The sequence below is a fragment of the Anguilla anguilla genome, chromosome 16 (assembly GCF_013347855.1).
Source record: "Anguilla anguilla isolate fAngAng1 chromosome 16, fAngAng1.pri, whole genome shotgun sequence".
Classification (NCBI taxonomy): Eukaryota; Metazoa; Chordata; class Actinopteri; order Anguilliformes; family Anguillidae; genus Anguilla; species Anguilla anguilla.
The window spans coordinates 37057554-37084474 of NC_049216.1; the positions used below are offsets into that span (position 1 = coordinate 37057554).

The 26921-nt window shown below is 49.5% G+C and overlaps 1 protein-coding gene across 10 annotated transcripts in view; it reads left to right on the plus strand.

Annotated features, from left to right (window-relative positions):
• The window catches only part of LOC118215014 (serine/threonine-protein kinase BRSK2), a 172231-nt gene that overhangs the window by 105822 nt on the left and 39488 nt on the right, over positions 1–26921 (plus strand). For all 10 annotated transcript variants that reach the window (XM_035395355.1, XM_035395357.1, XM_035395358.1 and 7 more), the window contains exons 3-4: positions 10668–10753; positions 17715–17855. In XM_035395355.1, the coding sequence (XP_035251246.1) occupies positions 10668–10753; positions 17715–17855 (227 nt within the window). The remainder of the gene's footprint in view (positions 1–10667; positions 10754–17714; positions 17856–26921) is intronic.

The window sequence follows — 26921 nt, forward strand, 5'->3', positions numbered from 1 at the left end:
TATTAAACCGTTGATAAGTGTTGTTTTGAAAGTTCTGGCGCTGACCGTGAGGAGGACAGCATGGGAGGGGCTTATTCTGAAGGAAATTAAAACCTGGCAGCAGTTGTTGATAGTTAAAAGACAATAAAATTAACAAAGCATCCCAGTCCCGAGAGTGTGAATACTGGGTGGTCCCATTACGCATTTATTTATGATGTTTACAACCTATCCCCAGAGCGTCACAGGCAACAATGATGACTGATTCAAATGGGCATGTCAATAATCATTATAATATGGAATTAAGCAGCAATACAAATGGATGATGACCCAATGAGATATGGCCGAACCCTGACCTTGACCCTAACCCTAACCCTAACCGTGACCCTTAACCTAAGCTGACCCTAACCCTAGTGGAGCCGCAGTCTCAGAATGTGACCTGATTGTCCGTATGCGGTTCTATTTCTGTAAATCTTTGAGAACTTTCACAACTTGCTGTAGGCAGGGCCACCTGTCTGTATTTCTGCTCTTCTGAAAGGTTGTGTGAATAGAACTCGCAGTGTGCAGCTGTTTGAGCTGGTCCAGGTCTTACAGAAGCACATCAGCAGGGTAACTATCTCTAGCTGGGCTGGCTGGGACCCTGGCTGGGACCCTGGCTGGGACCCTGGCTGGGACCCTGGCTGGACCCTGGCTGGACCCTGGTTGGGACCCTGGCTGGACCCTGGCTGGGACCCTGGTTGGGACCCTGGCTGGACCCTGGTTGCGACCCTGGCTGGGACCCTGGCTGGACCCTGGTTGGGACCCTGGCTGGACCCTGGCTGGGACCCTGGCTGGACCCTGGCTGGGCTCTTGTAGGGCCTGTGAGCTCTCAAACGGCTGTGCATTTGGTGGTGCTGCACCGCCCTTTGCTCCTGTTTTTCTCTAGTTACGTTTTTGGTACCTGTTTGGGCACTTAACACTCCTCCTGAGCAATTAACACTGTTATGGAGCACTTAACATTGCTACAGAGCAGAGCGCTTAACATTGCTACGGAGAACTTAACACTTATGACGCACTTAACACTGCTGCAGTGACCTGGATCTCTGTTCTAAGAGCGTATGCTGCATTATCAGAGGCCTTGATTTTGGCCCCCGATTGCACCCGATCGTCACCGAGTGCTTCAAGGTCACGCCCCCACACCTAAAGGTCACACCCCCATGCCTCAAGGTCCCGCCCCCATGCCTCAAGGTCCCGCCCCCATGCCTCAAGGTCCCGCCCCCATGCCTCAAGGTCACGCCCCTACGGGTCAAGGTCACGCCCCTACGGGTCAAGGTCACACCCCCACGCCTCAAGGTCACGCCCCCATGCCTCAAGGTCACGCCCCCATGCCTCAAGGTGCCGCCATCCTTGGAAGCTCTTGGCTTCCTTACTCCTCCTGGATGTATGAAGGCAGAAATGATCCTGCAGTCGGTCCTGCGTTTCGCGGCCTGGCGCGTGTGTGTGCGAGTGTGCATGTGTGCATGTGTGTGTGCATGTGAGTGTGTGCATGTGTGCGTGTGCGCGAGTGTGTGTGTGTGCGTGTGCGTGTGAGTGTGTGCATGTGCGCGTGTGTGTATGTGTGTGTGAGTGTGCGCGAGTGTGTTTGTGTGCGTGTGTGTAAATTTCCCTGTCACTCTCAGTGCTGGAGACCACACAGAGAGATATCTGTGGGAACCCAGCACGGGGTTGCTCTGTCTCCAATCTGTGCGGAGTGCCATGATGTCATCATCCCCTCCCCAAAATTTCCAAATAGTCGTGCTATTGAACTGTGGCAGGAAAAATTGGAAAGGCTGAAATGCTGTATGCTCCATCTGTTTGAGCTCTGTGAGCAGAGACTGATGAACCAAGGCCTTACCTACACAGCTCTTACCTGGGCTTTGCTCTTACTGTACTTGGGCTCTGCTCTTACTGTACCTGGGCTCTGCTCTTACCTGAGCTCTGCTCTTACTGTACCTGGGCTCTGCTCTTACCTGAGCTCTGCTCTTACTGTACCTGGGCTCTGCTCTTACTGTACTTGGGCTCTGCTCTTACCTGGGCTCTGCTCTTACTGTACCTGGGCTCTGCTCTTACTGTACCTGAGCTCTGCTCTAACAGTACCTGGGCTCTGCTCTTACCTGAGCTCTGCTCTAACAGTACCTGGGCTCTGCTCTTACTGTACCTGAGCTCTGCTCTTACTGTACCTGGGCTCTGCTCTTACCTGAGCTCTGCTCTTACTGTACCTGGGCTCTGCTCTTACCTGAGCTCTGCTCTTACTGTACCTGGGCTCTGCTCTTACCTGAGCTCTGCTCTAACAGTACCTGGGCTCTGCTCTTACCTGAGCTCTGCTCTTACTGTACCTGGGCTCTGCTCTTACCTGGGCTCTGCTCTTACCTGAGCTCTGCTCTAACAGTACCTGGGCTCTGCTCTTACCTGGCTAACGCTGATGCACCCTTGTCTCAGGTGTGGACAGACACCTGATGGAGGCTCTCTGTGTGTGGAGTGCGACGGTGTTGAGGACACCATGTACGGGTGAACACTCCACCCCCGGCGCACACATGCATACACACGCACACACACATGCATACACGCACACACACACGCACACACACACACACACGCACACACATGCATACACACACACACACACACATGCATACACACACACGCGCATACACACACACATGCACACACACACACACACGCGCACACACACATGCATACACACACACACACACACACACACACACACACGCACACACACGCATACACACACACACACATGCATACACACACACGCATACACACACACATGCACACACACACGCACACACACATGCATACGCACACACACATGCATACACACACACACACGCATACACACACACATGCATACACACACACACACGCACACACACATGCATACACACACACACACGCACACACACATGCATACACACACACACACGCACACACATGCATACACACACACACATGCACACACACATGCATACACACACACACACGCACACACACATGCATACACACACACACACACCACATGTGCGGTTTTATTGGCTCATACTGACATAACATCTGCATCCTGAAATCAGGCAGTAATTGAGTGTAATAAATCTATTAAATCCATTACAGAAGAGCAGGAGTAGCTGAAGAAGCAGAGTATGTGGAGGGGACATGTGTTTACCTGGGACATACGCTTACCTGGGACATGTGTTTACCTGGGACATGCATTTACCTGGGATATGTGTTTACCTGGGATATACGCTTACCTGGGACATTAATTTATCTGGGACATACGCTTACCTGGAACATGTGTTTTCCCTGGGACGTACGCTTACCTGGGACCTGTGTTTACCTGGGACATGCATTTACCTGGGATATGTGTTTACCTGGGATATACGCTTATCTGGGACATTTATTTATCTGGGACATACGCTTACCTGGAACATGTGTTTTCCCTGGGACGTACGCTTACCTGGGACCTGTGTTTACCTGGGACATGCATTTACCTGGGATATGTGTTTACCTGGGATATACGCTTACCTGGGACATTTATTTATCTGGGACATACGCTTACCTGGGACATGTGTTTACCTGGGATGTACGCTTACCTGGGACATGTGTTTACCTGAGACATACGCTTACCTGGGACATACGCTTACCTGGGACGTGTTTCATTACACGCTGCTGCTTCCTGTCTGACAGGACCAGAGTACCTGGGGGAGCTGAGTTTCCGCTGGCCCTAGAGAGGAATTTCAGGTGGGCTGGATGCAGTGTTCAAATCTGCAGACATCTGTGGACCAAAGGCAGTCATTTCAGATGTAATGTATTCATCAGACAGACCCCTTCCCTTTTGAGTTTTGATCAGGGCAATTTCAGTAATAATAACCGAAGTAATCTACGAAACAAATTATCTTTCCATCAAACAACCAATTTAGATTAACGTCAGCCTGGTGCAGTCGTGCGACCTTGATTTTTTTTTTTTCCTGCCAGCGGGGACTTTTCTGGAAGGTTATTCCTTGCCCCTCATGGGAAATGAGGTACATTTTCCCTTTCATTAGAGGGAGATACTTTGCCACATTCATGGTAATTATCAGACACAGGAAATCTGTCACCCTGCATTTGAAGGGGAGACTAAAAACATGTCTGCAATAGGGCGAGATGCCGTTATTTCCCAGTAATTGCATCGGTGTTCTGCTGATTGGCTCTAGTGCTCTGCTGCTGGAACCCATCGGTGTCAGAACCTGCTCAGAATCTCCTCGCTGTGACATCACAAACCACCTGACCACCTGACCTCACAAACCACATGACGAAACAGAGTTAATGGAGCAGTAACCTGTACTGCCGTGTCCAAGTTAATGAATGCTAGGCTATTCATAGGAACAAATGAAGACGCCTAGCTTCCTTACATTTGTGGAAGTAGGTCAGGACTGTAATTGACACAAGGAATGAAGGGTGTGTTTGTGTGTGTGTTTGCGTGTGTGTGTGTATGTGTATGTGTGTGTGTGTGAGTGTGTGTGAGCAGAGTGGATGTACATGTGTGGGAGTTTAGCAGGGTGAGCAGAGTGGAGGTACATGTGTGGGAATTTAGCAGGGTGAGCAGAGTGGAGGTACGTGTGTGGGAGTTTAGCAGGGTGAGCAGAGTGGAGGTACATGTGTGGGAGTTTAGCAGGGTGAGCAGAGTGGAGGTATGTGTGTGGGAGTTTAGCAGGGTGAGCAGAATGGGGGTACGTGTGTGGGAGTTTAGCAGGGTGAGCCGAGTGGAGGTACGTGTGTGGGAGTTTAGCAGGGTGAGCAGAGTGGAGGTACGTGTGTGGGAGTTTAGCAGGGTGAGCAGAGTGGAGGTACGTGTGTGGGAGTTTAGCAGGGTGAGCAGAGTGGAGGTACGTGTGTGGGAGTTTAGCAGGGTGAGCAGAGTGGAGGTACGTGTGGGAGTTTAGCAGGGTGAGCAGAGTGGAGGTACGTGTGTGGGAGTTTAGCAGGGTGAGCAGAATGGGGGTACGTGTGGGAGTTTAGCAGGGTGAGCAGAGTGGGGGTACGTGTGGGAGTTTAGCAGGGTGAGCAGAATGGGGGTACGTGTGGGAGTTTAGCAGGGTGAGCAGAGTGGAGGTACGTGTGTGGGAGTTTAGCAGGGTGAGCAGAGTGGAGGTACGTGTGTGGGAGTTTAGCAGGGTGAGCAGAGTGGAGGTACATGTGTGGGAGTTTAGCAGGGTGAGAAGAGTGGAGGTACGTGTGTGGGAGTTTAGCAGGGTGAGCAGAGTGGAGGTACGTGTGTGGGAGTTTAGCAGGGTGAGCAGAGTGGAGGTACGTGTGTGGGAGTTTAGCAGGGTGAGCAGAGTGGAGGTACGTGTGTGGGAGTTTAGCAGGGTGAGCAGAGTGGAGGTACGTGTGTGGGAGTTTAGCAGGGTGAGCAGAGTGGAGGTACGTGTGTGGGAGTTTAGCAGGGTGAGCAGAGTGGAGGTACGTGTGGGAGTTTAGCAGGGTGAGCAGAGTGGAGGTACGTGTGTGGGAGTTTAGCAGGGTGAGCAGAATGGGGGTACGTGTGGGAGTTTAGCAGGGTGAGCAGAGTGGAGGTACGTGTGGGAGTTTAGCAGGGTGAGCAGAATGGGGGTACGTGTGGGAGTTTAGCAGGGTGAGCAGAGTGGAGGTACGTGTGTGGGAGTTTAGCAGGGTGAGCAGAGTGGAGGTACGTGTGTGGGAGTTTAGCAGGGTGAGCAGAGTGGAGGTACATGTGTGGGAGTTTAGCAGGGTGAGAAGAGTGGAGGTACGTGTGTGGGAGTTTAGCAGGGTGAGCAGAGTGGAGGTACGTGTGTGGGAGTTTAGCAGGGTGAGCAGAGTGGAGGTACGTGTGTGGGAGTTTAGCAGGGTGAGCAGAGTGGAGGTACGTGTGTGGGAGTTTAGCAGGGTGAGCAGAGTGGAGGTACGTGTGTGGGAGTTTAGCAGGGTGAGCAGAGTGGAGGTACAAGAATTCTGGTTGCTTTCTTGCCCTGGTCTCTTTGCAGAAAAGATTTTAAATCTCAGTGAGAATAACCCGGTTAAAATGAAGGAACTTCAAAAAAATTGTTTTGAACTGAGCTGGAAGCTACTATATGAAGCAAACTGGTGATTATTTGTGGCATGGGGTTGTGAGAATTGGCACAAGGTTATCTGGCTGTGGCCCAAAGGGGTTTGGTTAGCAATCCTGCTTCCAAACAGATAAACTCTGAGGCCTCGTAGAGACGGGCATTCACGCATGTCCAAAGAAGATGAGAAGCTTCTTTCTGAGAACAGGAGAAGAGGATAAAATTGCAAAAAAAAAATAAAGAAGTGACTGAAAGCCCAGGCCAGGGTGAAGATTAAATCAGAATTTTTCATTATTTATTAAGCTTTTTTTTGTTGTTTTTTTTTCTTCCTCAGTGGCTGAGGTTTGGGTGACAGAAACTTTGAAGATTGGAGCTTTGATGGTAACAACAGAAAACACCCTTGTTATTCTGTGCTCTTCTCTGGCGCTTTTCCTGGGGAGAGGCGTGGAGAACGAGGGCACGATTAACGCTGTGCTCAGCCCTGAACACCTGCCCAATCAGAGTGCAATTAACGCTCTCCCTAGCCCTGAACACCTGTCCTATCAGAGTGCAATTAACGCTCTCCCTAGCCCTGAACACCTGTCCTATCAGAGTGCAATTAACGCTCTCCCTAGCCCTGAACACCTGTCCTATCAGAGTGTGATTAACGCTCTCCCTAGCCCTGAACACCTGTCCTATCAGAGTGTGATTAATGCTCTCCCTAGCCCTGAACACCTGCCCAATCAGAGTGCAATTAACGCTCTCCCTAGCCCTGAACACCTGCCCAATCAGAGTGCAATTAACGCTCTCCCTAGCCCTGAACACGTGCCCTATCAGAGTGTGATTAACGCTCTCCCTAGCCCTGAACACCTGCCCAATCAGAGTGCAATTAACGCTCTCCCTAGCCCTGAACACCTGCCCTATCAGAGTGCAATTAACGCTCTCCCTAGCCCTGAACACCTGCCCTATCAGAGTGTGATTAACGCTCTCCCTAGCCCTGAACACCTGCCCTATCAGAGTGTGATTAATGCTCTCCCTAGCCCTGAACACCTGCCCTATCAGAGTGTGATTAACGTTCTCCCTAGCCCTGAACACCTGCCCAATCAGAGTGCAATTAACGCTCTCCCTAGCCCTGAACACGTGCCCAATCAGAGTGCAATTAACGCTCTCCCTAGCCCTGAACACGTGCCCAATCAGAGTGCAATTAACGCTCTCCCTAGCCCTGACCACCTGTCCTATCAGAGTGTGATTAACGCTCTCCCTAGCCCTGAACACGTGCCCAATCAGAGTGCAATTAACGCTCTCCCTAGCCCTGACCACCTGTCCTATCAGAGTGTGATTAACGCTTTCCCTAGCCCTGAACACCTGCCCTATCAGAGAGCGATTAACGCTCTCCCTAGCCCTGAACACGTGCCCTATCAGTGTGATTAAAGCTTTCCCTAGCCCTGAACACCTGCCCTATCAGAGTGTGATTAACGCTCTCCCTAGCCCTGAACACCTGCCCTATCAGAGAGCGATTAACGCTCTCCCTAGCCCTGAACACGTGCCCTATCAGTGTGATTAACGCTATCCTCAGCCCTGAACACCTGCCCTATCAGAGTGTGATTAACGCTCTCCCTAGCCCTGAACACCTGCCCTATCAGAGTGTGATTAACGCTATCCTCAGCCCTGAACACCTGCCCTATCAGAGTGTGATTAACGCTCTCCCTAGCCCTGAACACCTGCCCTATCAGAGTGTGATTAACGCTCTCCCTAGCCCTGAACACGTGTCCTATCAGAGTGTGATTAACGCTATCCTCAGCCCTGAACACGTGTCCTATCAGAGTGTGATTAACGCTATCCTCAGCCCTGAACACCTGCCCTATCAGAGTGTGATTAACGCTCTCCCTAGCCCTGAACACCTGCCCTATCAGAGTGTGATTAACGCTATCCTCAGCCCTGAACACCTGCCCTATCAGAGTGTGATTAACGCTCTCCCTAGCCCTGAACACCTGCCCTATCAGAGTGTGATTAACGCTATCCTCAGCCCTGAACACCTGCCCTATCAGAGTGTGATTAACGCTCTCCTCAGCCTTGAACACGTGCCCTATCAGTGTGATTAACGCTCTCCCTAGCCCTGAACACTTGCCCTATCAGAGTGTGATTAACGCTATCCTCAGCCCTGAACACTTGCCCTATCAGAGTGTGATTAACGCTATCCTCAGCCCTGAACACCTGCCCTATCAGAGTGTGATTAACGCTCTCCCTATCCCTGAACACCTGCCCTATCAGAGTGTGATTAATGCTCTCCCTAGCCCTGAACACCTGTCCTATCAGAGTGTGATTAACGCTCTCCCTAGCCCTGAACACCTGCCCTATCAGAGTGTGATTAACGCTCTCCCTAGCCCTGAACACCTGCCCTATCAGAGTGTGATTAACGCTATCCTCAGCCCTGAACACCTGCCCTATCAGAGTGTGATTAACGCTCTCCCTAGCCCTGAACACCTGCCCTATCAGAGTGTGATTAATGCTCTCCCTAGCCCTGAACACCTGCCCTATCAGAGTGTGATTAACGCTATCCTCAGCCCTGAACACCTGCCCTATCAGAGTGTGATTAACGCTATCCACAGCCCTGAACACGTGCCCTATCTGAGTGTGATTAACGCTATCCTCAGCCCTGAACACCTGTCCTATCAGAGTGTGATTAACGCTCTCCCTAGCCCTGAACACCTGCCCTATCAGAGTGTGATTAATGCTATCCTCAGCCCCGTTTGGGTGTGGGAGGCAGAGAGAGAAGGGGAGAGGGAGAGAGAGATAGGGGAGGGAGTGTTTGGGTGAGGGAGGGAGAGAGAGATGGGGAGAGGGAGAGAGAGATACGGGAGGGAGCGTTTGGGTGAGGGGGGGAGAGAGAGATGGGTTAGGGAGCATTTGGGTGAGGGAGGGAGAGAGTGAGGGGGAGGGGGAGAGGGAGAGAGAGATGGGGTGAGGGAACGTTTGGGTGAGGGGGGAGAGAGAGATGGGTTAGGGAGGGGGAGGAAGGGAGGGAGAGAGAGATGGGGAGGGAGAGCGTTTGGGTGAGGGAGGGAGAGAGATGGTGGAGGGAGTGTTTGGGTGAGGGAGGGAGAGATGGGGGAAGGGAGGGAGAGAGATGGGGGAGGGAGCGTTTGGGTGAGGGAGGGAGGGAGAGAGTGAGGGGGAGGGGGAGAGGGAGATGGGGGAGGGAGCGTTTGGGTGAGGGAGGCAGAGAGATGGGGTGAGGGGGGAGAGAGATGGATTAGGGAGCATTTGGGTGAGGGAGAGAGGGAGAGAGTGAGGGGGAGGGAGGGAGGGAGGGAGAGATGGGGGAGAGAGCATTTGGTTGAGGGAGGGAGAGAGATGGTGGAGGGAGAGTTTGGGTGAGGGAGGGAGAGAGATGGTGGAGGGAGCGTTTGGGTGAGGGAGGGAGAGAGATGGTGGAGGGAGCGTTTGGGTGAGGGAGGGAGAGAGATGGTGGAGGGAGCGTTTGGGTGAGGGAGGGAGAGAGATGGTGGAGGGAGCGTTTGGGTGAGGGAGGGAGAGAGATGGTGGAGGGAGCGTTTGGGTGAGGGAGGGAGAGAGATGGTGGAGGGAGCGTTTGGGTGGGGGAGGGAGAGATGGGGGAAGGGAGGGAGAGAGATGGGGGAGGGACCGTTTGGGTGAGGGAGGGAGAGATGGGGGAAGGGAGGGAGAGAGATGGGGGAGGGAGCGTTTGGGTGAGGGAGGGAGAGAGATGGTGGAGGGAGTGTTTGGGTGAGGGAGGGAGAGATGGGGGAAGGGAGGGAGAGAGATGGGGAGGGAGCGTTTGGGTGAGGGAGAGAGAGAGATGGGGGAGGGAGCGTTTGGGTGAGGGAGGGAGAGATGGGGGAAGGGAGGGAGAGAGATGGGGGAGAGAGCATTTGGTTGAGGGAGGGAGAGAGATGGTGGAGGGAGCGTTTGGGTGAGGGAGGGAGAGATGGGGGAAGGGAGGGAGAGAGATGGGGGAGGGAGCGTTTGGGTGAGGGAGGGAGAGAGATGGTGGAGGGAGCGTTTGGGTGAGGGAGGGAGAGAGATGGGGGAGGGAGCGTTTGGGTGAGGGAGAGAGAGACTCCAGACTCTCTGTGCTGCAGGCCTACACAGCCGGGTGATGATGAAGATTTGAGCTGATGGGCTTCATTGCCACGTTGCAGACTTGAACCTGAGCACCGACATGCCCCCACCCCCGCTCCTGCTCCTGCCCCCGCTCCTGCTCCTGCCCCTGCTCCTGCCCCTGTCCCTGCTCCTGCTCCTGCCCCTGTCCCTGCCCCTGCCCCTGCTCCTGCTCCTGCTCCTGCCCCTGCCCCTGCTCCTGCTCCTGCTCCTGTCCCTGTCCCTGCCCCTGCCCCTGCCCCTGTCCCTGCTCCTGCTCCTGCTCCTGCCCCTGCCCCTGCCCCTGTCCCGCTCCTGCCCCTGCCCCTGCCCCTGCCCCTGCCCCTGCTCCTGCTCCTGCCCCTGCTTCAGGTCTCTCTTTCAGCCACATTTCAGGTGTTGATCCTTGAAGAAAGGTGACCCTTCTTTAAAAAATACCAAGGCAGCTGTTAATCTTGAGTGACATTTTTCAACTCCTTTATGCTTTTCTCTTTTTTTTCCTCTCTCTCTTCTTTCTCTGTCTCTTTTGTGCAGGTGGAACGAGAGATAGCCATTCTGAAGCTGATAGAGCACCCTCATGTTTTAAAGTTGCACGATGTCTATGAAAATAAAAAATATTTGTGAGTATAATTTTATTTAACACACCACTGTTCCCCTTTCAAGCAGCGCTGCATTATGGCTGGAGAACCAGAGGCAGGATGTGAGTGCAGCTGATGACTGCATTACACTGTCCAGTGTCCAGAGTCAAGATAAAGCACAGCCCAGTGTCCAGCGTCAGGATAAAGCACAGCCCACTGTTCAGAGTCAGGATAAAGCACAGCCCAGCGTCAGGATAAAGCACAGCCCAGCGTCAGGATAAAGCACAGCCCTGTGTCCAGAGTCAGGATAAAGCACAGCCCTGTGTCCAGCATCAGGATAAAGCACAGCCCAGCGTCAGGATAAAGCACAGCCCAGTGTCCAGCGTCAGGATAAAGCACAGCCCAGTGTCCAGAGTCAGGATAAAGCACAGCCCAGCATCAGGATAAAGCACAGCCCTGTGTCCAGAGTCAGGATAAAGCACAGCCCAGTGTCAGGATAAAGCACAGCCCAGCATCAGGATAAAGCACAGCCCAGTGTCCAGAGTCAGGATAAAGCACAGCCCAGTGTCAGGATAAAGCACAGCCCAGTGTCCAGAGTCAGGATAAAGCACAGCCCAGTGTCAGGATAAAGCACAGCCCAGTGTCCAGCGTCAGGATAAAGCACAGCCCAGTGTCCAGAGTCAGGATAAAGCACAGCCCAGTGTCAGGATAAAGCACAGCCCAGTGTCCAGTGTCAGGATAAAGCACAGCCCAGTGTCAGGATAAAGCATAGCCCAGTGTCCAGTGTCAGGATAAAGCACAGCCCAGCGTCAGGATAAAGCACAGCCCAGTGTCCAGAGTCAGGATAAAGCACAGCCCAGCGTCAGGATAAAGCACAGCCCAGCATCAGGATAAAGCACAGCCCTGTGTTGAGAATAACGGTCTGTGAACCCAACATCTGTGGTCAGCGCAGTTTGCTCTGAGGAAAATGGCCGAGCTGGGCGAGTTATTGAGAAGCTAACAGACGGGACTCAAAAGCGATATTAATGATTTAGCAAAGCCCTCGGTCCGTCACGCTTAATTAAGAAGTCGTTACTGTAAGGCAGAAGGCTTCTGTAAACACCACAGTAATGTGCTTACCTTCAGTCCGCTGTCTATCCCTTCACAAATATTTGCCGTTGCTGACATTATATCTACATTAAACGAATCAATTTTATTTTAGTTCCTCCCCCCCCGGTTTACAAGAGGGGGGCTTGTTTATTTTGCTACCGTTCACATTTCTCTGCAGGATTAGTTAGTCCTGGAATCCTGTCATATCGTTCTGTTAAACCAGCAAAGATAAACGTCCGGATTTCATCACCTGTGACTGATGATCTCCTGCATCTGATCAAAGATGCTTTCATGCTCGCTTTTCCAGCTCTTTTGAACAGTATAGAGTCTGTGTACAGTCATATAAAAATGTGTATATGGATGTATTCATGCATTTACTGCTGTGTATATCAGTCGCCCAGCTTTAATGCTCTGCTCCATCCAGCACTCTGTAAATGAGTAATGCTTCGGAGCCCAAGTTTGCGTCTGTCATTTTTGTTTTGCACTTAATTTTTTTTACATTAAAATGGCACAGACTGATTGCCCCTTTGCTTGTGGAAGTATTTGGCTATGAGAAGGTTGTGCTCACAAATCATGTTTGGCTCTCCTCTCTCCTAATTTGAATAGTGTTGACAGGGAAATCGTTTGAGCAAATCGGTTAATCTACAAATGAATCAAACACTCTCAGGGGAGAAGCGGGGGATAGGTTACTGAGAAGGCGGGTCTCCAGGATGTTGGGGGGAAGTGGGGGGTTGGTGAGGGAGAAGGCGGGGTCTCCAGCGTGTTGGGGGGAAGTGGGGGGTTGGTGAGGGAGAAGGCGGGGTCTCCAGCGTGTTGGGGGGAAGTGGGGGGGGTGTACTGTGGAAGGCGGGGTCTCCAGGGTGTTGGGGGGAAGTGGGGGGTTGGTGAGGGAGAAGGCGGGGTCTCCAGGATGTTGGGGGGAAGTGGGGGGGGGGGTGTACTGTGGAAGGCGGGTCTCCAGGATGGTGGGGGGAAGTGGGGGGGGGGGGTGTACTGTGGGAAGCGGGGTCTCCAGGATGTTGGGGGGAAGTGAGGGGGGGTGTACTGTGGAAGGCGGGGTCTCCAGGGTGTTGGGGGGAAGTGGGGGGTTGGTGAGGGAGAAGGCGGGGTCTCCAGCGTGTTGGGGGGAAGTGGGGGGGGGTGTACTGTGGAAGGCGGGGTCTCCAGGGTGTTGGGGGGAAGTGGGGGGGGGGGGTGTACTGTGGAAGGCGGGGTCTCCAGGGTGTTGGGGGGAAGTGGGGGGGGTGGGTGTACTGTGGAAGGCGGGGTCTCCAGCGTGTTGGGGGGAAGTGGGGGGGGGGTGTACTGTGGAAGGCTGGGTCTCCAGGGTGTTGGGGGGAAGTGGGGGGGGTGGGTGTACTGTGGAAGGCGGCGTCTCCAGCGTGTTGGGGGGAAGTGGGGGGGCGGGGGTGTACTATGGAAGGCGGGGTCTCCAAGGTGTTGGGGGGAAGTGGGGGGGGTGGGTATACTGTGGAAGGCGGGGTCTCCAGGGTTCTGGGGGGAAGTGGGGGGGGGTGTACTGTGGAAGGCGGGGTCTCCAGGGTGTTAGGGGGAAGTGGGGGGTTGGTGAGGGAGAAGGCGGGGTCTCCAGTGTGTTGGGGGGAAGTGGGGGTGGGTGTACTGTGGAAGGCGGGGTCTCCAGGGTTCTGGGGGGAAGTGGGGGGGGTGTACTGTGGAAGGCGTGGTCTCCAGCGTGTTGGGGGGAAGTGGGGGGGGGGGGGGGGGGTGTACTGTGGAAGGCGGGGTCTCCAGGGTGTTGTGGTGGGGGGGGGTGTACTGTGGAAGGCTGACACGATGCTTATAGAATGGGAAGGTCATGAAAAATGCCGTCATCTAAGGATGAAGCTGATATGATAAAAATAATGCCTGAAGCACTTTTACTTATTTATTAATATTTTACTTATATATTGTTATTTATGCCTCTGTCAAGCACTTTGTTAACTTGCTCTTGAAAGGTGCTATTTTACTTGCTTTAGCCCAGCTATATTATGTATTATGTATATAAGTATTTCTTTAAAATAGCAACATCCTAAGGCAGTGGTGTCAAACTCGTTGCCATGGAGGGCCGTGTGTATGCAGGTTTTCATTCCAACCAATTAATGCTGCCTTAATTGAGTCCAATTACTCATTCAGCCATATGCGTTTAACTGCATTGAAGCATAGAATATAAGAAAATTTTTATTTAGACAATGCGGGTCACCATAGACGTCGGGTCACCATTGTGCACAAACCTGCATCCCTAATTCAGCAAATAATTTAACTAATTATATAATCAAGATCTGAGGCTGGAATGAAAACCTGCATACACACGGCCCTCCATGGCAACGAGTTTGACACCACTGTCCTAAGGGATTGCCAGTATCGTTTTCGTAAGGGAAGGTCATGTCTGACAAATTTTCTGGTATTCTTTGAAGAAGCTACCAAGTGTTTTGATTATAGCAAGGCGTATGGTATTATCTACTTAGATTTCCAAAAGGCATTTGATAAATGGTAAATGGACTGCATTTATATAGCGCTTTTATCCAAAGCGCTTTACAATTGATGCCTCTCATTCGCCAGAGCAGTTAGGGGTTAGGGGTTAGGGGTTAGGTGTCTTGCTCAAGGACACTTCGACATGCCCAGGGCGGGGTTTGAACCGGCAACCCTCCGACTGCCAGACAATCGCTCTTACCTCCTGAGCTATGTCGCCCCAGTGATAAGGTATCACACGAGAGACTTGTTAGTAAAGTGAAGACCGTAGGAATTAGAGGATGTATTTCAGACTGGATTCGGAACTGGCTACAGGGTAGAACACAAAGAGTAGCTGGAGAGATATTATCTGAGCAGGGAGCTGTTAGAATTGGAGTCCCACAAGGATCGGTGTTGGGACCACTGCTCTGTCAAATTAAATTTAATATAGCCAAATCTAAAGTTCTGCATGTGGGAAATAAAAACATTAGGCAAGATTACTTTATGGGAGGAACAAAATTGGAATGTGCTCAGTTTGAAAAAGACTTGGGAGTAATGGTTGATCAAACCCTTTCTGGTTCTAGGCACTGTGCTGTAGGAGTAAAAAAGGCCAACGGGATGCTGGGATATATAGCCAAAAGTATTGAGTATAAATCCAAGGAAGTTATACTTATCTTATACAATACATTTGTTAGACCACACTTGGAATGTTCTGTGCAGTTCTGGGGACCGTACTACAAGAAAGATATAGAGGCTCTGGAAAAAGCAACAACATTGATTCCTGGTATGAAAGATAAAAGCTATGAGGAAAGACTTAAGATGCTTAACCTCTTCAAGCTTAATAAAAGGAGACTCAGGGGTGATTTTATTGAGGCTTTTAAATTCATAAAGGAGATCAACAAAGTGAACTACAAGAGATTCTTCAGGTTGAGTTCTGTTAGTAGAACAAGGGGACATAAGTAGAAATGAACAAAAGGTAGATTCCATACAGACATTAGGAAGAATTTTTTCACACAGAGAGTAGTCAATGTGTGGAATAGCCTACCAGGTCACGTAGTAGAGACAGAAACTCTGGGGATTTTCAAGACTAGGTAAATGGTAAATGGACTGCATTTATATAGCGCTTTTATCCAAAGCGCTTTACAATTGATGCCTCTCATTCGCCAGAGCAGTTAGCAGTTGGGGATTAGGTGTCTTGCTCAAGGACACTTCGACATGCCCAGGGCGGTGTTTGAACCAGCAACCCTCCGACTGCCAGACAATCGGTCTTACCTCCTGAGCTATATCGCCCCTCATGACCCTAACCCTTCAGAAACTTAGCTCTTTCACTTGCTGCTAGAGAGGGAGATACAGAGGGAGATACTAGGCTTGATACAGTGTTAGATACTATCTAGTCTGTAGGAACTCAGAGCAATAATTTAGCTAGGAAAATGGTGAGCATTGTTGGGCTGAACGTCTGTTCTCGTCATTATGTTATGTTATGTTATGTTATGTTATTGTTAATTGGAAAATCCAAGGACAATGAGTTTAGGTATGTGACTGTGGGTATACAGTGATGATGTACTTTGTGTACATTGTCTTGGTTAAACAGCTGCCCATCTTTGAGCTTTCAGCTCTCCTCTTCACTTAGGGGGAGAAAGGACCATTTTCATGCAGCTATGATTATTAGTGACAGAAAAACATGTACACTCATGCTTTCAAAAATGGTGTGTTAATATCCAACACATTTTTTGTGTTACTATCAAGACATTTTATGTCAAAGTTACTGCTTTTGTATTACAAATATAAAACGTATGTGTTACAATGGGAGACTTTTTACCACAGTCTGTGTCAAAAGTAACACCGAATGTGTTGTCCTTAACCTAGACATGGAAGTGTGATAAAAATCAGCATTGTTTTTTTAGGTTTCGAGAGTGTAGCTTAGGCTTAAGGCTTTAAATCTGGCTGGGATCCCCTGAGTCTCCCTCTTGCTCCTGGTCTCTCCCTCTCTAGCAGCAAGTGAAAGAGCTAAGTTTCTGAAGGGTTAGGGTTAGGAGCTAAGATTCTGAAAGGAGGGGTTAGGGTTAGGAGCTAAGATTCTGAAAGGAGGGGTTAGGGTTAGGAGCTAAGATTCTGAAAGGAGGGGTTAGGGTTAGGAGCTAAGCTTCTGAAAGGAGGGGTTAGGGTTAGGAGCTAAGCTTCTGAAAGGAGGGGTTAGGGTTAGGTAAAATGGACTGCATTTATATAGCGCTTTTATCCAAAGCGCTTTCCATTTGATGCCTCTCATTCACCAGAGCAGTTAGGGGTTAGGTGTCTTGCTCAAGGACACTTCGACACGCCCAGGGCGGGGTTTGAACCGGCAACCCTCCGACTGCCAGACAATCATTACATTACATTACATTATAGGCATTTAGCAGACGCTCTTATCCAGAGCGACGTACAACAAGTGCATAGGTTTCATGATGTAGAGGCGCAAAAGAAACACTAGAGTGAAGTAAGGATCGTAGTGCCAGAAGTGACCACATCGATCAGGACTCCAACCCTGTAGAGTAAGCTTGTTCAGCAATCGCTCTTACCTCCTGAGCTATGTCGCCCAGTTAGGAGCTAAGCTTCTGAAAGGAGGGCTTAGGGTTAGGGTTAGGAGCTAAGCTTCTGAAAGGAGGGGTTAGGGTTAGGAGCTAAGCTTCTGAAAGGAGGGGTTAGGGTTAGGAGCTAAGATTCTGAAAGGAGGGGTTAGGGTTAGGAGCTAAGCTTCTGAAAGGAGGGGTTAGGGTTAGGAGCTAAGCTTCTGAAAGGAGAGGTTAGGGTTAGGAGCTAAGCTTCTGAAAGGAGGGGTTAGGGTTAGGAGCTAAGCTTCTGAAAGGAGGGGTTAGGGTTAGGAGCTAAGATTCTGAAAGGAGGGGTTAGGGTTAGGAGCTAAGCTTCTGAAAGGAGGGGTTAGGGTTAGGAGCTAAGATTCTGAAAGGAGGGGTTAGGGTTAGGAGCTAAGCTTCTGAAAGGAGAGGTTAGGGTTAGGAGCTAAGCTTCTGAAAGGAGGGGTTAGGGCTTGAATCTCTTGAGGTTGGAAGAGAGAAACATCAGTGTGTATTCCCCTTCACCCTCTGACAATCTGCAGCGCCAGTGCTGGAAATATCAGTAGAGTAGCTCTGTCAGTGTCAACACTGGGATGTGGTCTATACGAGATTAACTGCTCCATTGAATAGGACTGAATGGAATTGAAGGTCCTCAGGTTGTTTTTCCTTTAGTTCTGTTAGTCGCAGTCAATATTTGATGAGTTAAAAGCCAAATTACTTCTTTAACTGGTCTGAATCAGGTTTCTGTAAAAGAATTGCCCCCTGAGAGCAATATGACCCTAACAATTAGATTTTCTGTTTGCGTTTGCGTGTTTGTGTGCGTGTGTGTGCGCGTGCGTGTGTGCGTTTGCTTGTGTGTGTGTGCATGTGTGCATGCTGTAATTCGTATTGTTTTCTGCTGTGTTTTCCTGCAGGTATTTGGTTCTAGAACACGTGTCCGGTGGGGAGCTCTTCGACTACCTCGTAAAAAAGGGGCGGTTAACACCAAAGGAGGCTCGGAAGTTCTTTCGACAGATAATTTCAGCGTTGGATTTCTGCCACAGTCACTCAATATGGTAAATACAGTTCTAACGCTCCCATCCTGTCTTTAATTCCTGAAGTTGGACCATTGCATTAAAAAAAAAAGTTTTTTAAACCACCATAGAGTTGGGTTAGGGTTAGTAGTCTTTGCGGTCTCAGGTCTCAGGTGAACGGGTGCAAAAAATGTAAATATAATTTATACAAAGAAAGAAATTCAAGGAAATGTATGATTTGTTTATTTATTATGAAAAATGTATTTCACTGAAAAAAAATATAAATATGTTCGGTTCTAATATCATGGCAATAGTGAAAAAATTAACTCATCCAAAATCAAGATTGACTGTGGCACTAACCTTTTCTGTGGCTCTTAAGCATAAATTTACTGTATTCCTCTTTCTAACCTTAAACCCTATTTTTAACCCAAGGAGTCATGGCTGTGGCCCAGTCCTGAGATTCAAACTTGCAGCCTGCAAATTAAACTACTGTTACATCAACCACAATGCTGGTTTCAATTCCAAATTATAAATTATAGTTGTATCGGTTTTTCCTCTTGATGCTGGCTGTACAGTGTGGTGTCGGGGTGGAGCGTACCCCTCTTGATGCTGGCTGTACAGTGTGGTGTCGGGGTGGAGCGTACCCCTCTTGATGCTGGCTGTACAGTGTGGTGTCGGGGTGGAGCGTACCCCTCTTGATGCTGGCTGTACAGTGTGGTGTCGGGGTGGAGCGTACCCCTCGGGGTGGAGCGTACCCCTTGGGTCTCAGCGTTCCCTCCCCGTTACGCTGAGGAGGCACTCTCCATCTGTTCCCTCTGCTAAATACATCCATACCCTGGGGCTTTCAGTTACCACCTCTCCCCCCAACCCCCCACCATGTCCCACCTCATCCCCCAACCCCCCACCATGTCCCACCTCTCCCCCCAACCCCCCACCATGTCCCACCTCTCCCCCCAACCCCCCACCATGTCCCACCTCATCCCCCAACCCCCCACCATGTCCCACCTCTCCCCCCAACCCCCCACCATGTCCCACACCATCCCCCAACCCACCACCATGTCCGACCTCATCCCCCAACCCCCCACCATGTCCCACCTCATCCCCCAACCCCCCACCATGTCCCACACCATCCCCCAACCCCCCACCATGTCCCACACCATCCCCCAACCCCCCACCCTTTCCCACCCCATCCCCCAACTCCCCCACCCTTTCCCACCCCATCCCCCAACTCCTCCCTCCCTGTCCTACCCCATCCCCCAACTCCCCCCGCCCTGTCCTACCCCATCCCCCAATTCCCCCCACCCCATTTTGTCCAATGGCAAAATGTCAAACCCAATCACTGCAGTATGTAAGGTTGCTGGTTCAGATCACAGCTTTCAGCTGGCATGTTATGCCATGACAATCTGCTCTGGGTTAATCACTGCAGTATTTAAGGTTGCTGGTTGCCATGGCGATCTGCTCTGGGTTAATCTCTTCAATACAGAAGGATACTGGTTCAGATCCCAGGTCTCTGGCAAGGCGTTCTGCAGTCGATACACAGCGTGGGACGTGAACATCAAACGGAGGAGCAAACCAGGTTGTGCTGATGGGAGCCGCTGTGCCCTGTGTTGGGGGGGGTTGTGTTTTTTTTCCCCCATAACCAGCCATCAGCTTGTGTGCTGATTGTAAAATCAATACATTTTCATTCATCGCAATCCATTTTTCAATGTTTATTTTATTTTGCTTTTTCAGCTCCTGTCATTTTGTTCCTCCTTACCTCCAGTGGATGAGGAAATGATTATTATGTTATCTATAGTATAACACACAAAGCCTGGTTAGAATTGTTTATGGGAGATCTGTGAAGCTCTCTTGAATTGCATGTTTTACTAAAATAAGTAATAATTAATAATTTCTTTGGGGAAAAAATAGGATTGAAGTGAATTGCAAGCAGCCAGTGAAAAGGTTGTTTGCTTCGAAAGAGGATTGTGGTAGTCCAATAGAAACAGGACCGGAGTGAATTAGTTTTGAGGGAGTTCCTCTGTATTGGCGCTTCTGTGAGGTCAGAGGGCAGGATTGCTAGGATATTAGATTATCTGGTTGCTTTGTTGTGAAACTGTCAGCTTCACTTAGATAGGAAGCAGTGTGGTGCAGTTTTTGCGGTGCAGTTGAGTTCCCCCAGACATGTGTAACTGCGACCTTTTGGTATAACACTTTACCACAGTGGTTTAGCACGTTACCACAGCAGTTTAGCACGTTACCACAGCGGTTTAGCATGTTACCACAGCGGTTTAGCACGTTACCACAGCGGTTTAGCACTTTACCACAGCGGTTTAGCATGTTACCACAGCAGTTTAGCATGTTACCACAACAGTTTAGCACGTTACCACAGCGGTTTAGCACTTTACCACAGCGGTGTAGCACTTTACCACAGCGGTGTAGCACTTTACCACAGCGGTGTAGCACTTTACCACTGGAGTTTAGTATGTTTCCACAGCAGTTTAGCACTTTACCACAGCGGTTTAGCACGTTACCACAGCGGTTTAGCATGTTACCACAGCGGTTTAGCATGTTACCACAGTGGTTTAGCACGTTACCACAGCGGTTTAGCACGTTACCACAGCGGTTTAGCATGTTACCACAGCGGTTTAGCAAGTTACCACAGTCGGCCACACTGGGCAGAAACAGGGCGTCGGCCACAGTGCAGAAACAGGGCGTCGGCAACACTGCAGAAACAAGGCGTCGGCCACAATGCAGAAACAGGGCGTCGGCCACACTGCAGAAACAGGGCGTCGGCCACAGTGCAGAAACAGGGCGTCGGCCACACTGCAGAAACAGGGCGTCGGCCACACTGCAGAAACAGGGCGTCGGCCACACTGCAGAAACAGGGCGTCGGCCACAGTGCAGAAACAGGGCGTCGGCCACAGTGCAGAAACAGGGCGTCCGCCACAGTGCAGAAACAGGGCGTCGGCCACAGTGCAGAAACAGGGCATCGGCCACAGTGTAGAAACAGGGCGTCGGCCACAGTGCAGAAACAGGGCGTCGGCCACAGTGCAGAAACAGGGCGTCCGCTAGCAGACTGTTCCAGAAATGTGTGTGACTGTCTGCCTCTTGACTTGTTTGCATTCCTGTCGTGTGTGTGTGTGTGTGTGTGTGTGTGCATGTGGGTGGCTGTGCATGTGTTTGTGTGTGTGTGTGTGTGTGAGTGCGTGCATGTGTGTGTATGTGTGTATATGCGTGTGCGTGTGTGTGTCTGTGTGTGTATATTTGTATGTATGTGTGTGTGTGTTTGTGTGTGCGTACGTGTGTGTGCGTGTGGCTGGGTGTGCGTGTGTGTGTCTGCATGTGTGTATTTGTATATGTGTGTTTGTGTGTGCATGTGTCTGTGTGACAAATGAAAGAAGCATGCTTACCTGAAGGCTGAATGTTAGTAGACTGTGGAAAACAGATAATTCCAATTAAGAGGCATCGGTTCAGCTGACACTGAACATAGCCCCCGTCTCTCTCACATATGCACACACGCATGCACACACACACACATACAGGACTAGCAGACAGATTAAATTTGCATATTTATGAGTGGAAGAACCTCCACTAACCTAACCTAACGCTCCGCCGTTAATGTCAGTGCATGACTGCATCCACTTCTTCCACAATCAAACACAGACCCCCCCACCTCCCCCCATCCTACTGCTCACTCCTCAGTGACTAAGGAGAACACTGCATTTCCCCCCTCCTGATAATCTATTACAGACTCCGCCCTGTACCCCTGCCATGTGTCTGGATTGTGTCACAACCCCCCTGACTCCCCCACCACCACCACCACCTCCACCACCACCCTTTCTTCCCTACAAATCTCCCCTTTGCACAGAAGAGACAGCCAAGATAGAAGATTAGTTGGTAGGGTCAGGGTTTGAGTTGGTAGGGTTAGGGTTTAGGTTGGGGTAGATGAGTTGGTAGGGTTAGGGTTGGGGTAGATGAGTTGGTAGGGTTAGGGTTAGGGTAGATGAGTTGGTAGGGTTAGGGTTGGGGTAGATGAGTTGGTAGGGTTAGGGTTGGGGTAGATGAGTTGGTAGGGTCAGGGTTTGAGTTGGTAGGGTTAGGGTTTAGGTTGGGGTAGGTGAGTTGGTAGGGTTAGGGTTGGGGTAGATGAGTTGGTAGGGTTAGGGTTAGGGTAGATGAGTTGGTAGGGTCAGGGTTTGAGTTGGTAGGGTTAGGGTTTAGGTTGGGGTAGGTGAGTTGGTAGGGTTAGGGTTGGGGTAGATGAGTTGGTAGGGTTAGCGTTTGGGTTGGTAGGGTTAGGGTTTAGGTTGGGGTAGATGAGTTGGTAGGGTTAGGGTTTGAGTTGGGGTAGATGAGTTGGTAGGATTAGGGTTGGGGTAGATGAGTTGGTAGGGTTAGGGTTTGAGTTGGTAGGGTTAGGGTTTAGGTTGGGGTAGGTGAGTTGGTAGGGTTAGGGTTGGGGTAGATGAGTTGGTAGGGTTAGGGTTGGGGTAGATGAGTTGGTAGGGTTAGGGTTGGGGTAGATGAGTTGGTAGGGTTAGGGTTGGGGTAGGTGAGTTGGTAGGGTTAGGGTTTAGGTTGGGGTAGATGAGTTGGTAGGGTTAGGGTTGGGGTAGATGAGTTGGTAGGGTTAGGGTTGGGGTAGGTGAGTTGGTAGGGTTAGGGTTTAGGTTGGGGTAGATGAGTTGGTAGGGTTAGGGTTGGGGTAGATGAGTTGGTAGGGTTAGGGTTAGGGTAGATGAGTTGGTAGGGTTAGGGTTGGGGTAGATGAGTTGGTAGGGTTAGGGTTGGGGTAGATTAGTTGGTAGGGTTAGGGTTGGGGTAGATGAGTTGGTAGGGTTAGGGTTAGGGTAGATGAGTTGGTAGGGTCAGGGTTTGAGTTGGTAGGGTTAGGGTTTAGGTTGGGGTAGGTGAGTTGGTAGGGTTAGGGTTGGGGTAGATGAGTTGGTAGGGTTAGGGTTAGGGTAGATGAGTTGGTAGGGTCAGGGTTTGAGTTGGTAGGGTTAGGGTTTAGGTTGGGGTAGGTGAGTTAGTAGGGTTAGGGTTGGGGTAGATGAGTTGGTAGGGTTAGGGTAGATGCGTCGGTAGGGTTAGCGTTTGGGTTGGTAGGGTTAGGGTTTGAGTTGGGGTAGATGAGTTGGTAGGGTTAGGGTTTGAGTTGGTAGGGTTAGGGTTTAGGTTGGGGTAGGTGAGTTGGTAGGGTTAGGGTTGGGGTAGATGAGTTGGTAGGGTTAGGGTTGGGGTAGATGAGTTGGTAGGGTTAGGGTTGGGGTAGATGAGTTGGTAGGGTTAGGGTTGGGGTAGGTGAGTTGGTAGGGTTAGGGTTTAGGTTGGGGTAGATGAGTTGGTAGGGTTAGGGTTGGGGTAGATGAGTTGGTAGGGTTAGGGTAGATGCGTCGGTAGGGTTAGCATTTGGGTTGGGGTAGATGAGTTGGTAGGGTTAGGTTTGGGGTTGTGTGTGTGTATAGATTGTGTGGATGTGTGTGTATAGAGTGTGTGTGTGTGTGTGTGAGAGAGAGAGAGAGAGAGAGGTTGCGCGTATTAATGTGAGTGCCATATTGTGAGTGTAGAGAGATTTTTGGTGTCTAAGAGATAAACAGAGAATGCGTTTCTGGATGTACTAGTGTGTGCATGTTAAAGAGTGAGTAAGAGACTGTGTTTGTATATGTATTAGAGAAAGAGAGAGAGGGAGAGAGTGTGTGTGTGTGTATACAGTGTTTGAGTTTATGTGTTTGTGTGTGTGTTTAGAGCTTTATTGTCTGTATAAATATTCAGATTTAATGAGAAATAAACATAATGATGCAGAATGGTAGCTTTTCTTTATCCAGGTCAGTGCTAAACCTTGTAGTTGGTAGGGGTGAATCATCCCCTTTGTAATACACTTTGTGATCCTTAAAATTAATGAAAGCCTGAGGTGTGGAGGTGTGGCCTTAGGACTTGATTGGCTGGTTCATGGGCCAATGGCATGAGAGAGTGAACCGCCTCCTTCTTTTGCCACAGCCTTGCCGAGAATCCAGAATCTGTTAATTTATTAGGAGGAGTGTAATTTCAGCAGAGTGTAATTTCAGCAATGTAATTTCAACAGAGTGTAATTTCAACAGTGTATTTTAAGAAGTGTAATTTCAGCAGTGTAATTTCAGCAATGTAATTTCAGCAAAGTGTAATTTCAGCAGAGTGTAATTTCAGCAGTGTCATTTCAGCAGAGTGTAATTTCCTCTTGCAAATTTACATGCAATATATGTGCATGCTTTTGCAGAGCTGAGGGAAAGCTGTGCTTCCTCTGCTGTCAGTTATGTTCAGACAAGCCCTTGTGTGTCACAAGGGGAATGGATGAGGCGGAAAGACTGGCAGTTGTCTAGCTGTATGTTTCTGGGTAACGGATACTGATGGGAACAAAGAAAGAATCAGCATTTGAGACACCCAAGCTGGACTGTCTACTCTCTTCTTTCATTTCTTCGTTGTCTTTGTGCAAAGTTAACTTTACCTCTCTCTCTCTCTCCCTGCCCTCCTCTTCCTCTTGTCCTCCTTTTTCTGAAAGATGCTATTTTGATGCAATGTTCAGCATGTTGCCTGTATTCTGGAAGAGTTCTCCCTTTGTTTTGTTGAGGGTGACTTCAGTGCAGGTCTTGTTTTTGATTTTGCGCATACAATATGAGTTCTCACACACCTATACAAATAAATCTTGCATGTTGAACTAAGACTTGAAAAATCTATTTTTATTTATGTATGTATCTATGTATGTATATACATATATAATTATTTATTTATTTTTTTAAATTAAATTAAATTAATTTACTCATATTTTTGTGGACATGCTTGGGGTCCCCAAACCCTACTTTAATCAGCGGTGTTTACCCAAACCCTACTTTAATCAGTGGTGTTTACCCAGACCCTACTTTAATCAACGGTGTTTACCCAAACCCTACTTTAATCAGCGGTGTTTACCCAAACCCTACTTTAATCAGCGGTGTTTACCCAAACCCTGCTTTAATCAGCGGTTTTTACCCTAACCCTACTTTAATCAGCGGTGTTTACCCAAACCCTACTTTAATCAGCGGTGTTTACCCAAACCCTACTCTAATCAGCGGTTTTTACCCGAACCCTACTTTAATCAGTGGTGTTTACCCAAACCCTACTCTAATCAGCGGTGTTTACCCAAACCCTACTCTAATCAGCAGTGTTTACCCAAACCCTACTTTAATCAGCGGTGTTTACCCAAACTCTACTTTAATCAGCGGTCTTTACCCAAACCCTACTTTAATCAGCGGTCTTTACCCAAACTCTACTTTAACTGTTTCCCTCTATGGTCTCTCTCCCTCTCTCTCTTTCTCCCTCTCTCTCTTTTTATCTCCCTCTCTCCCTCACTCTCTCTCTCTGCCTCCATCTCTTTATCTCTCTCTCTCCTCCTCTCTCCCACCGTTCTCTCTGTCCCCCTCTCTCTCTCTCTCTCTCTCTCCCCCGTCCTGGCAGAAGGCAGTCTTTGTGCGATCATCATTATGGCCAGATTGCTTCTGAGAGCAGATAATGATGCCTCATTGCGCTTCTCTGTTTCTCCCCCAGAGTGCTTATTAAAGGGGCTTTTTTCCATGCGGAGGTATGAGCTCAGAGGGGGGCTGAGGGAGGGGGGCAGATTGGGGCAGGGCGGGGCTGTTTGTGTGTGGAAGAACAGGTTAATTGTGGACAGGGGGTTTGCAGAGGAGAACAAGGGCCAAATTGAGTCATGGCATTCTAAGATTCATTATCATTAGCTGGTCCCAGCAACACAGAACCACCATCACCAGCAACAGCGCTCTATACTGCTTTAATCATCTCTTAACCCTACATTCAATTGATTTTGAACCTTACCTTTGACTAGAGCATTCTTTTTCTTTTTCCTTACAAACATTGTTCGGTGATATCAGCAATCACCAGCTTAATTTTGGACACAAAAAAATTACAGGGGAACAAAATTTTTTTCAAAAGTTTGCATTTTTCTGTATTTAAAATAGTGTGCAAATAGTGTGTGTTGAAGCGATCCTGGCTATAGGAGCACTATAACACTGAGCACTATAACACTGAGCATTATGACACTGGGCACTATAGCACTGAGCATTATGACACTGGGCACTATAGCACTGAGCATTATAACACTGAGCATTATAACACTGAGCACTATAACACTGAGCACTGTAACACTGAGCACTGTAACACTGAGCACTATAACACTGAGCATTATGACACTGAGCACTATAACACTGAGCATTATAGCGTCTGTGTGAAGTGCAGCCCACTCCAGAAAACTGCTCCATGGGGCAGGTCTGATACCTGCATGATTGGGCCCCTGTTCGGTCACTGGACACAAGTAGGAGCCAATACTGGAGCGAAAGTGACACTTAACTTGCATTAATGGACATTAAGAGCTTTAATTGACATTAAGAGGTTGTGCTGTAATTAACTGGAACTGGAAATCACAGAAATCTTTGGTCACTGGGAACTTTGCGCATGGCCTCTTTTCAAATGGGGACAAAGTAATCAGAAGTCAGTTTTGTGAAAGGGAAATCTTTGAATTCAAAGAGCAAGTGTGACTGATGGTGCATGACAAATAGGATTTAGAAAAAGGAAGATGCATGACATTATATCAAGTTCACGCTAATATGAATTCATTCATCATATTGTGATATGCAGGCCATGATACAGTGGCTTGTGTGAATGTAAAGTTTAGAAATGCCCACCATTGTGTAGACAACATGCAGATTTTTTTTTGGCTGAGACATGACAGGGAGAGAAGATGTTAACGAATGAGACATCCTGTTTAAGACAGATTACAGCAACATAGGCATTTCTGATGTGTCAGCAGTCCTTTAACGAACTGTGACTGATGCGCTCGCCAGTACTAAACTGGCTGATGGAAGTGGTCTCTGGTCTTATTGCAGTACCCCGGATGGCTACTTGCATCACTGCAGTCTCACCTGGTCTTTCACCTGTCCTCAGGTGACAGTGTCTCATCAAAATGTCCTCAGGTGACAGTGTCTCATCAACCTGTCCTCAGGTGACAGTGTCTCATCAAAATGTCCTCAGGTGACAGTGTCTCATCAACCTGTCCTCAGGTGACAGTGTCTCATCAAAAGCTCTCTTGCCCATGAATCCTCA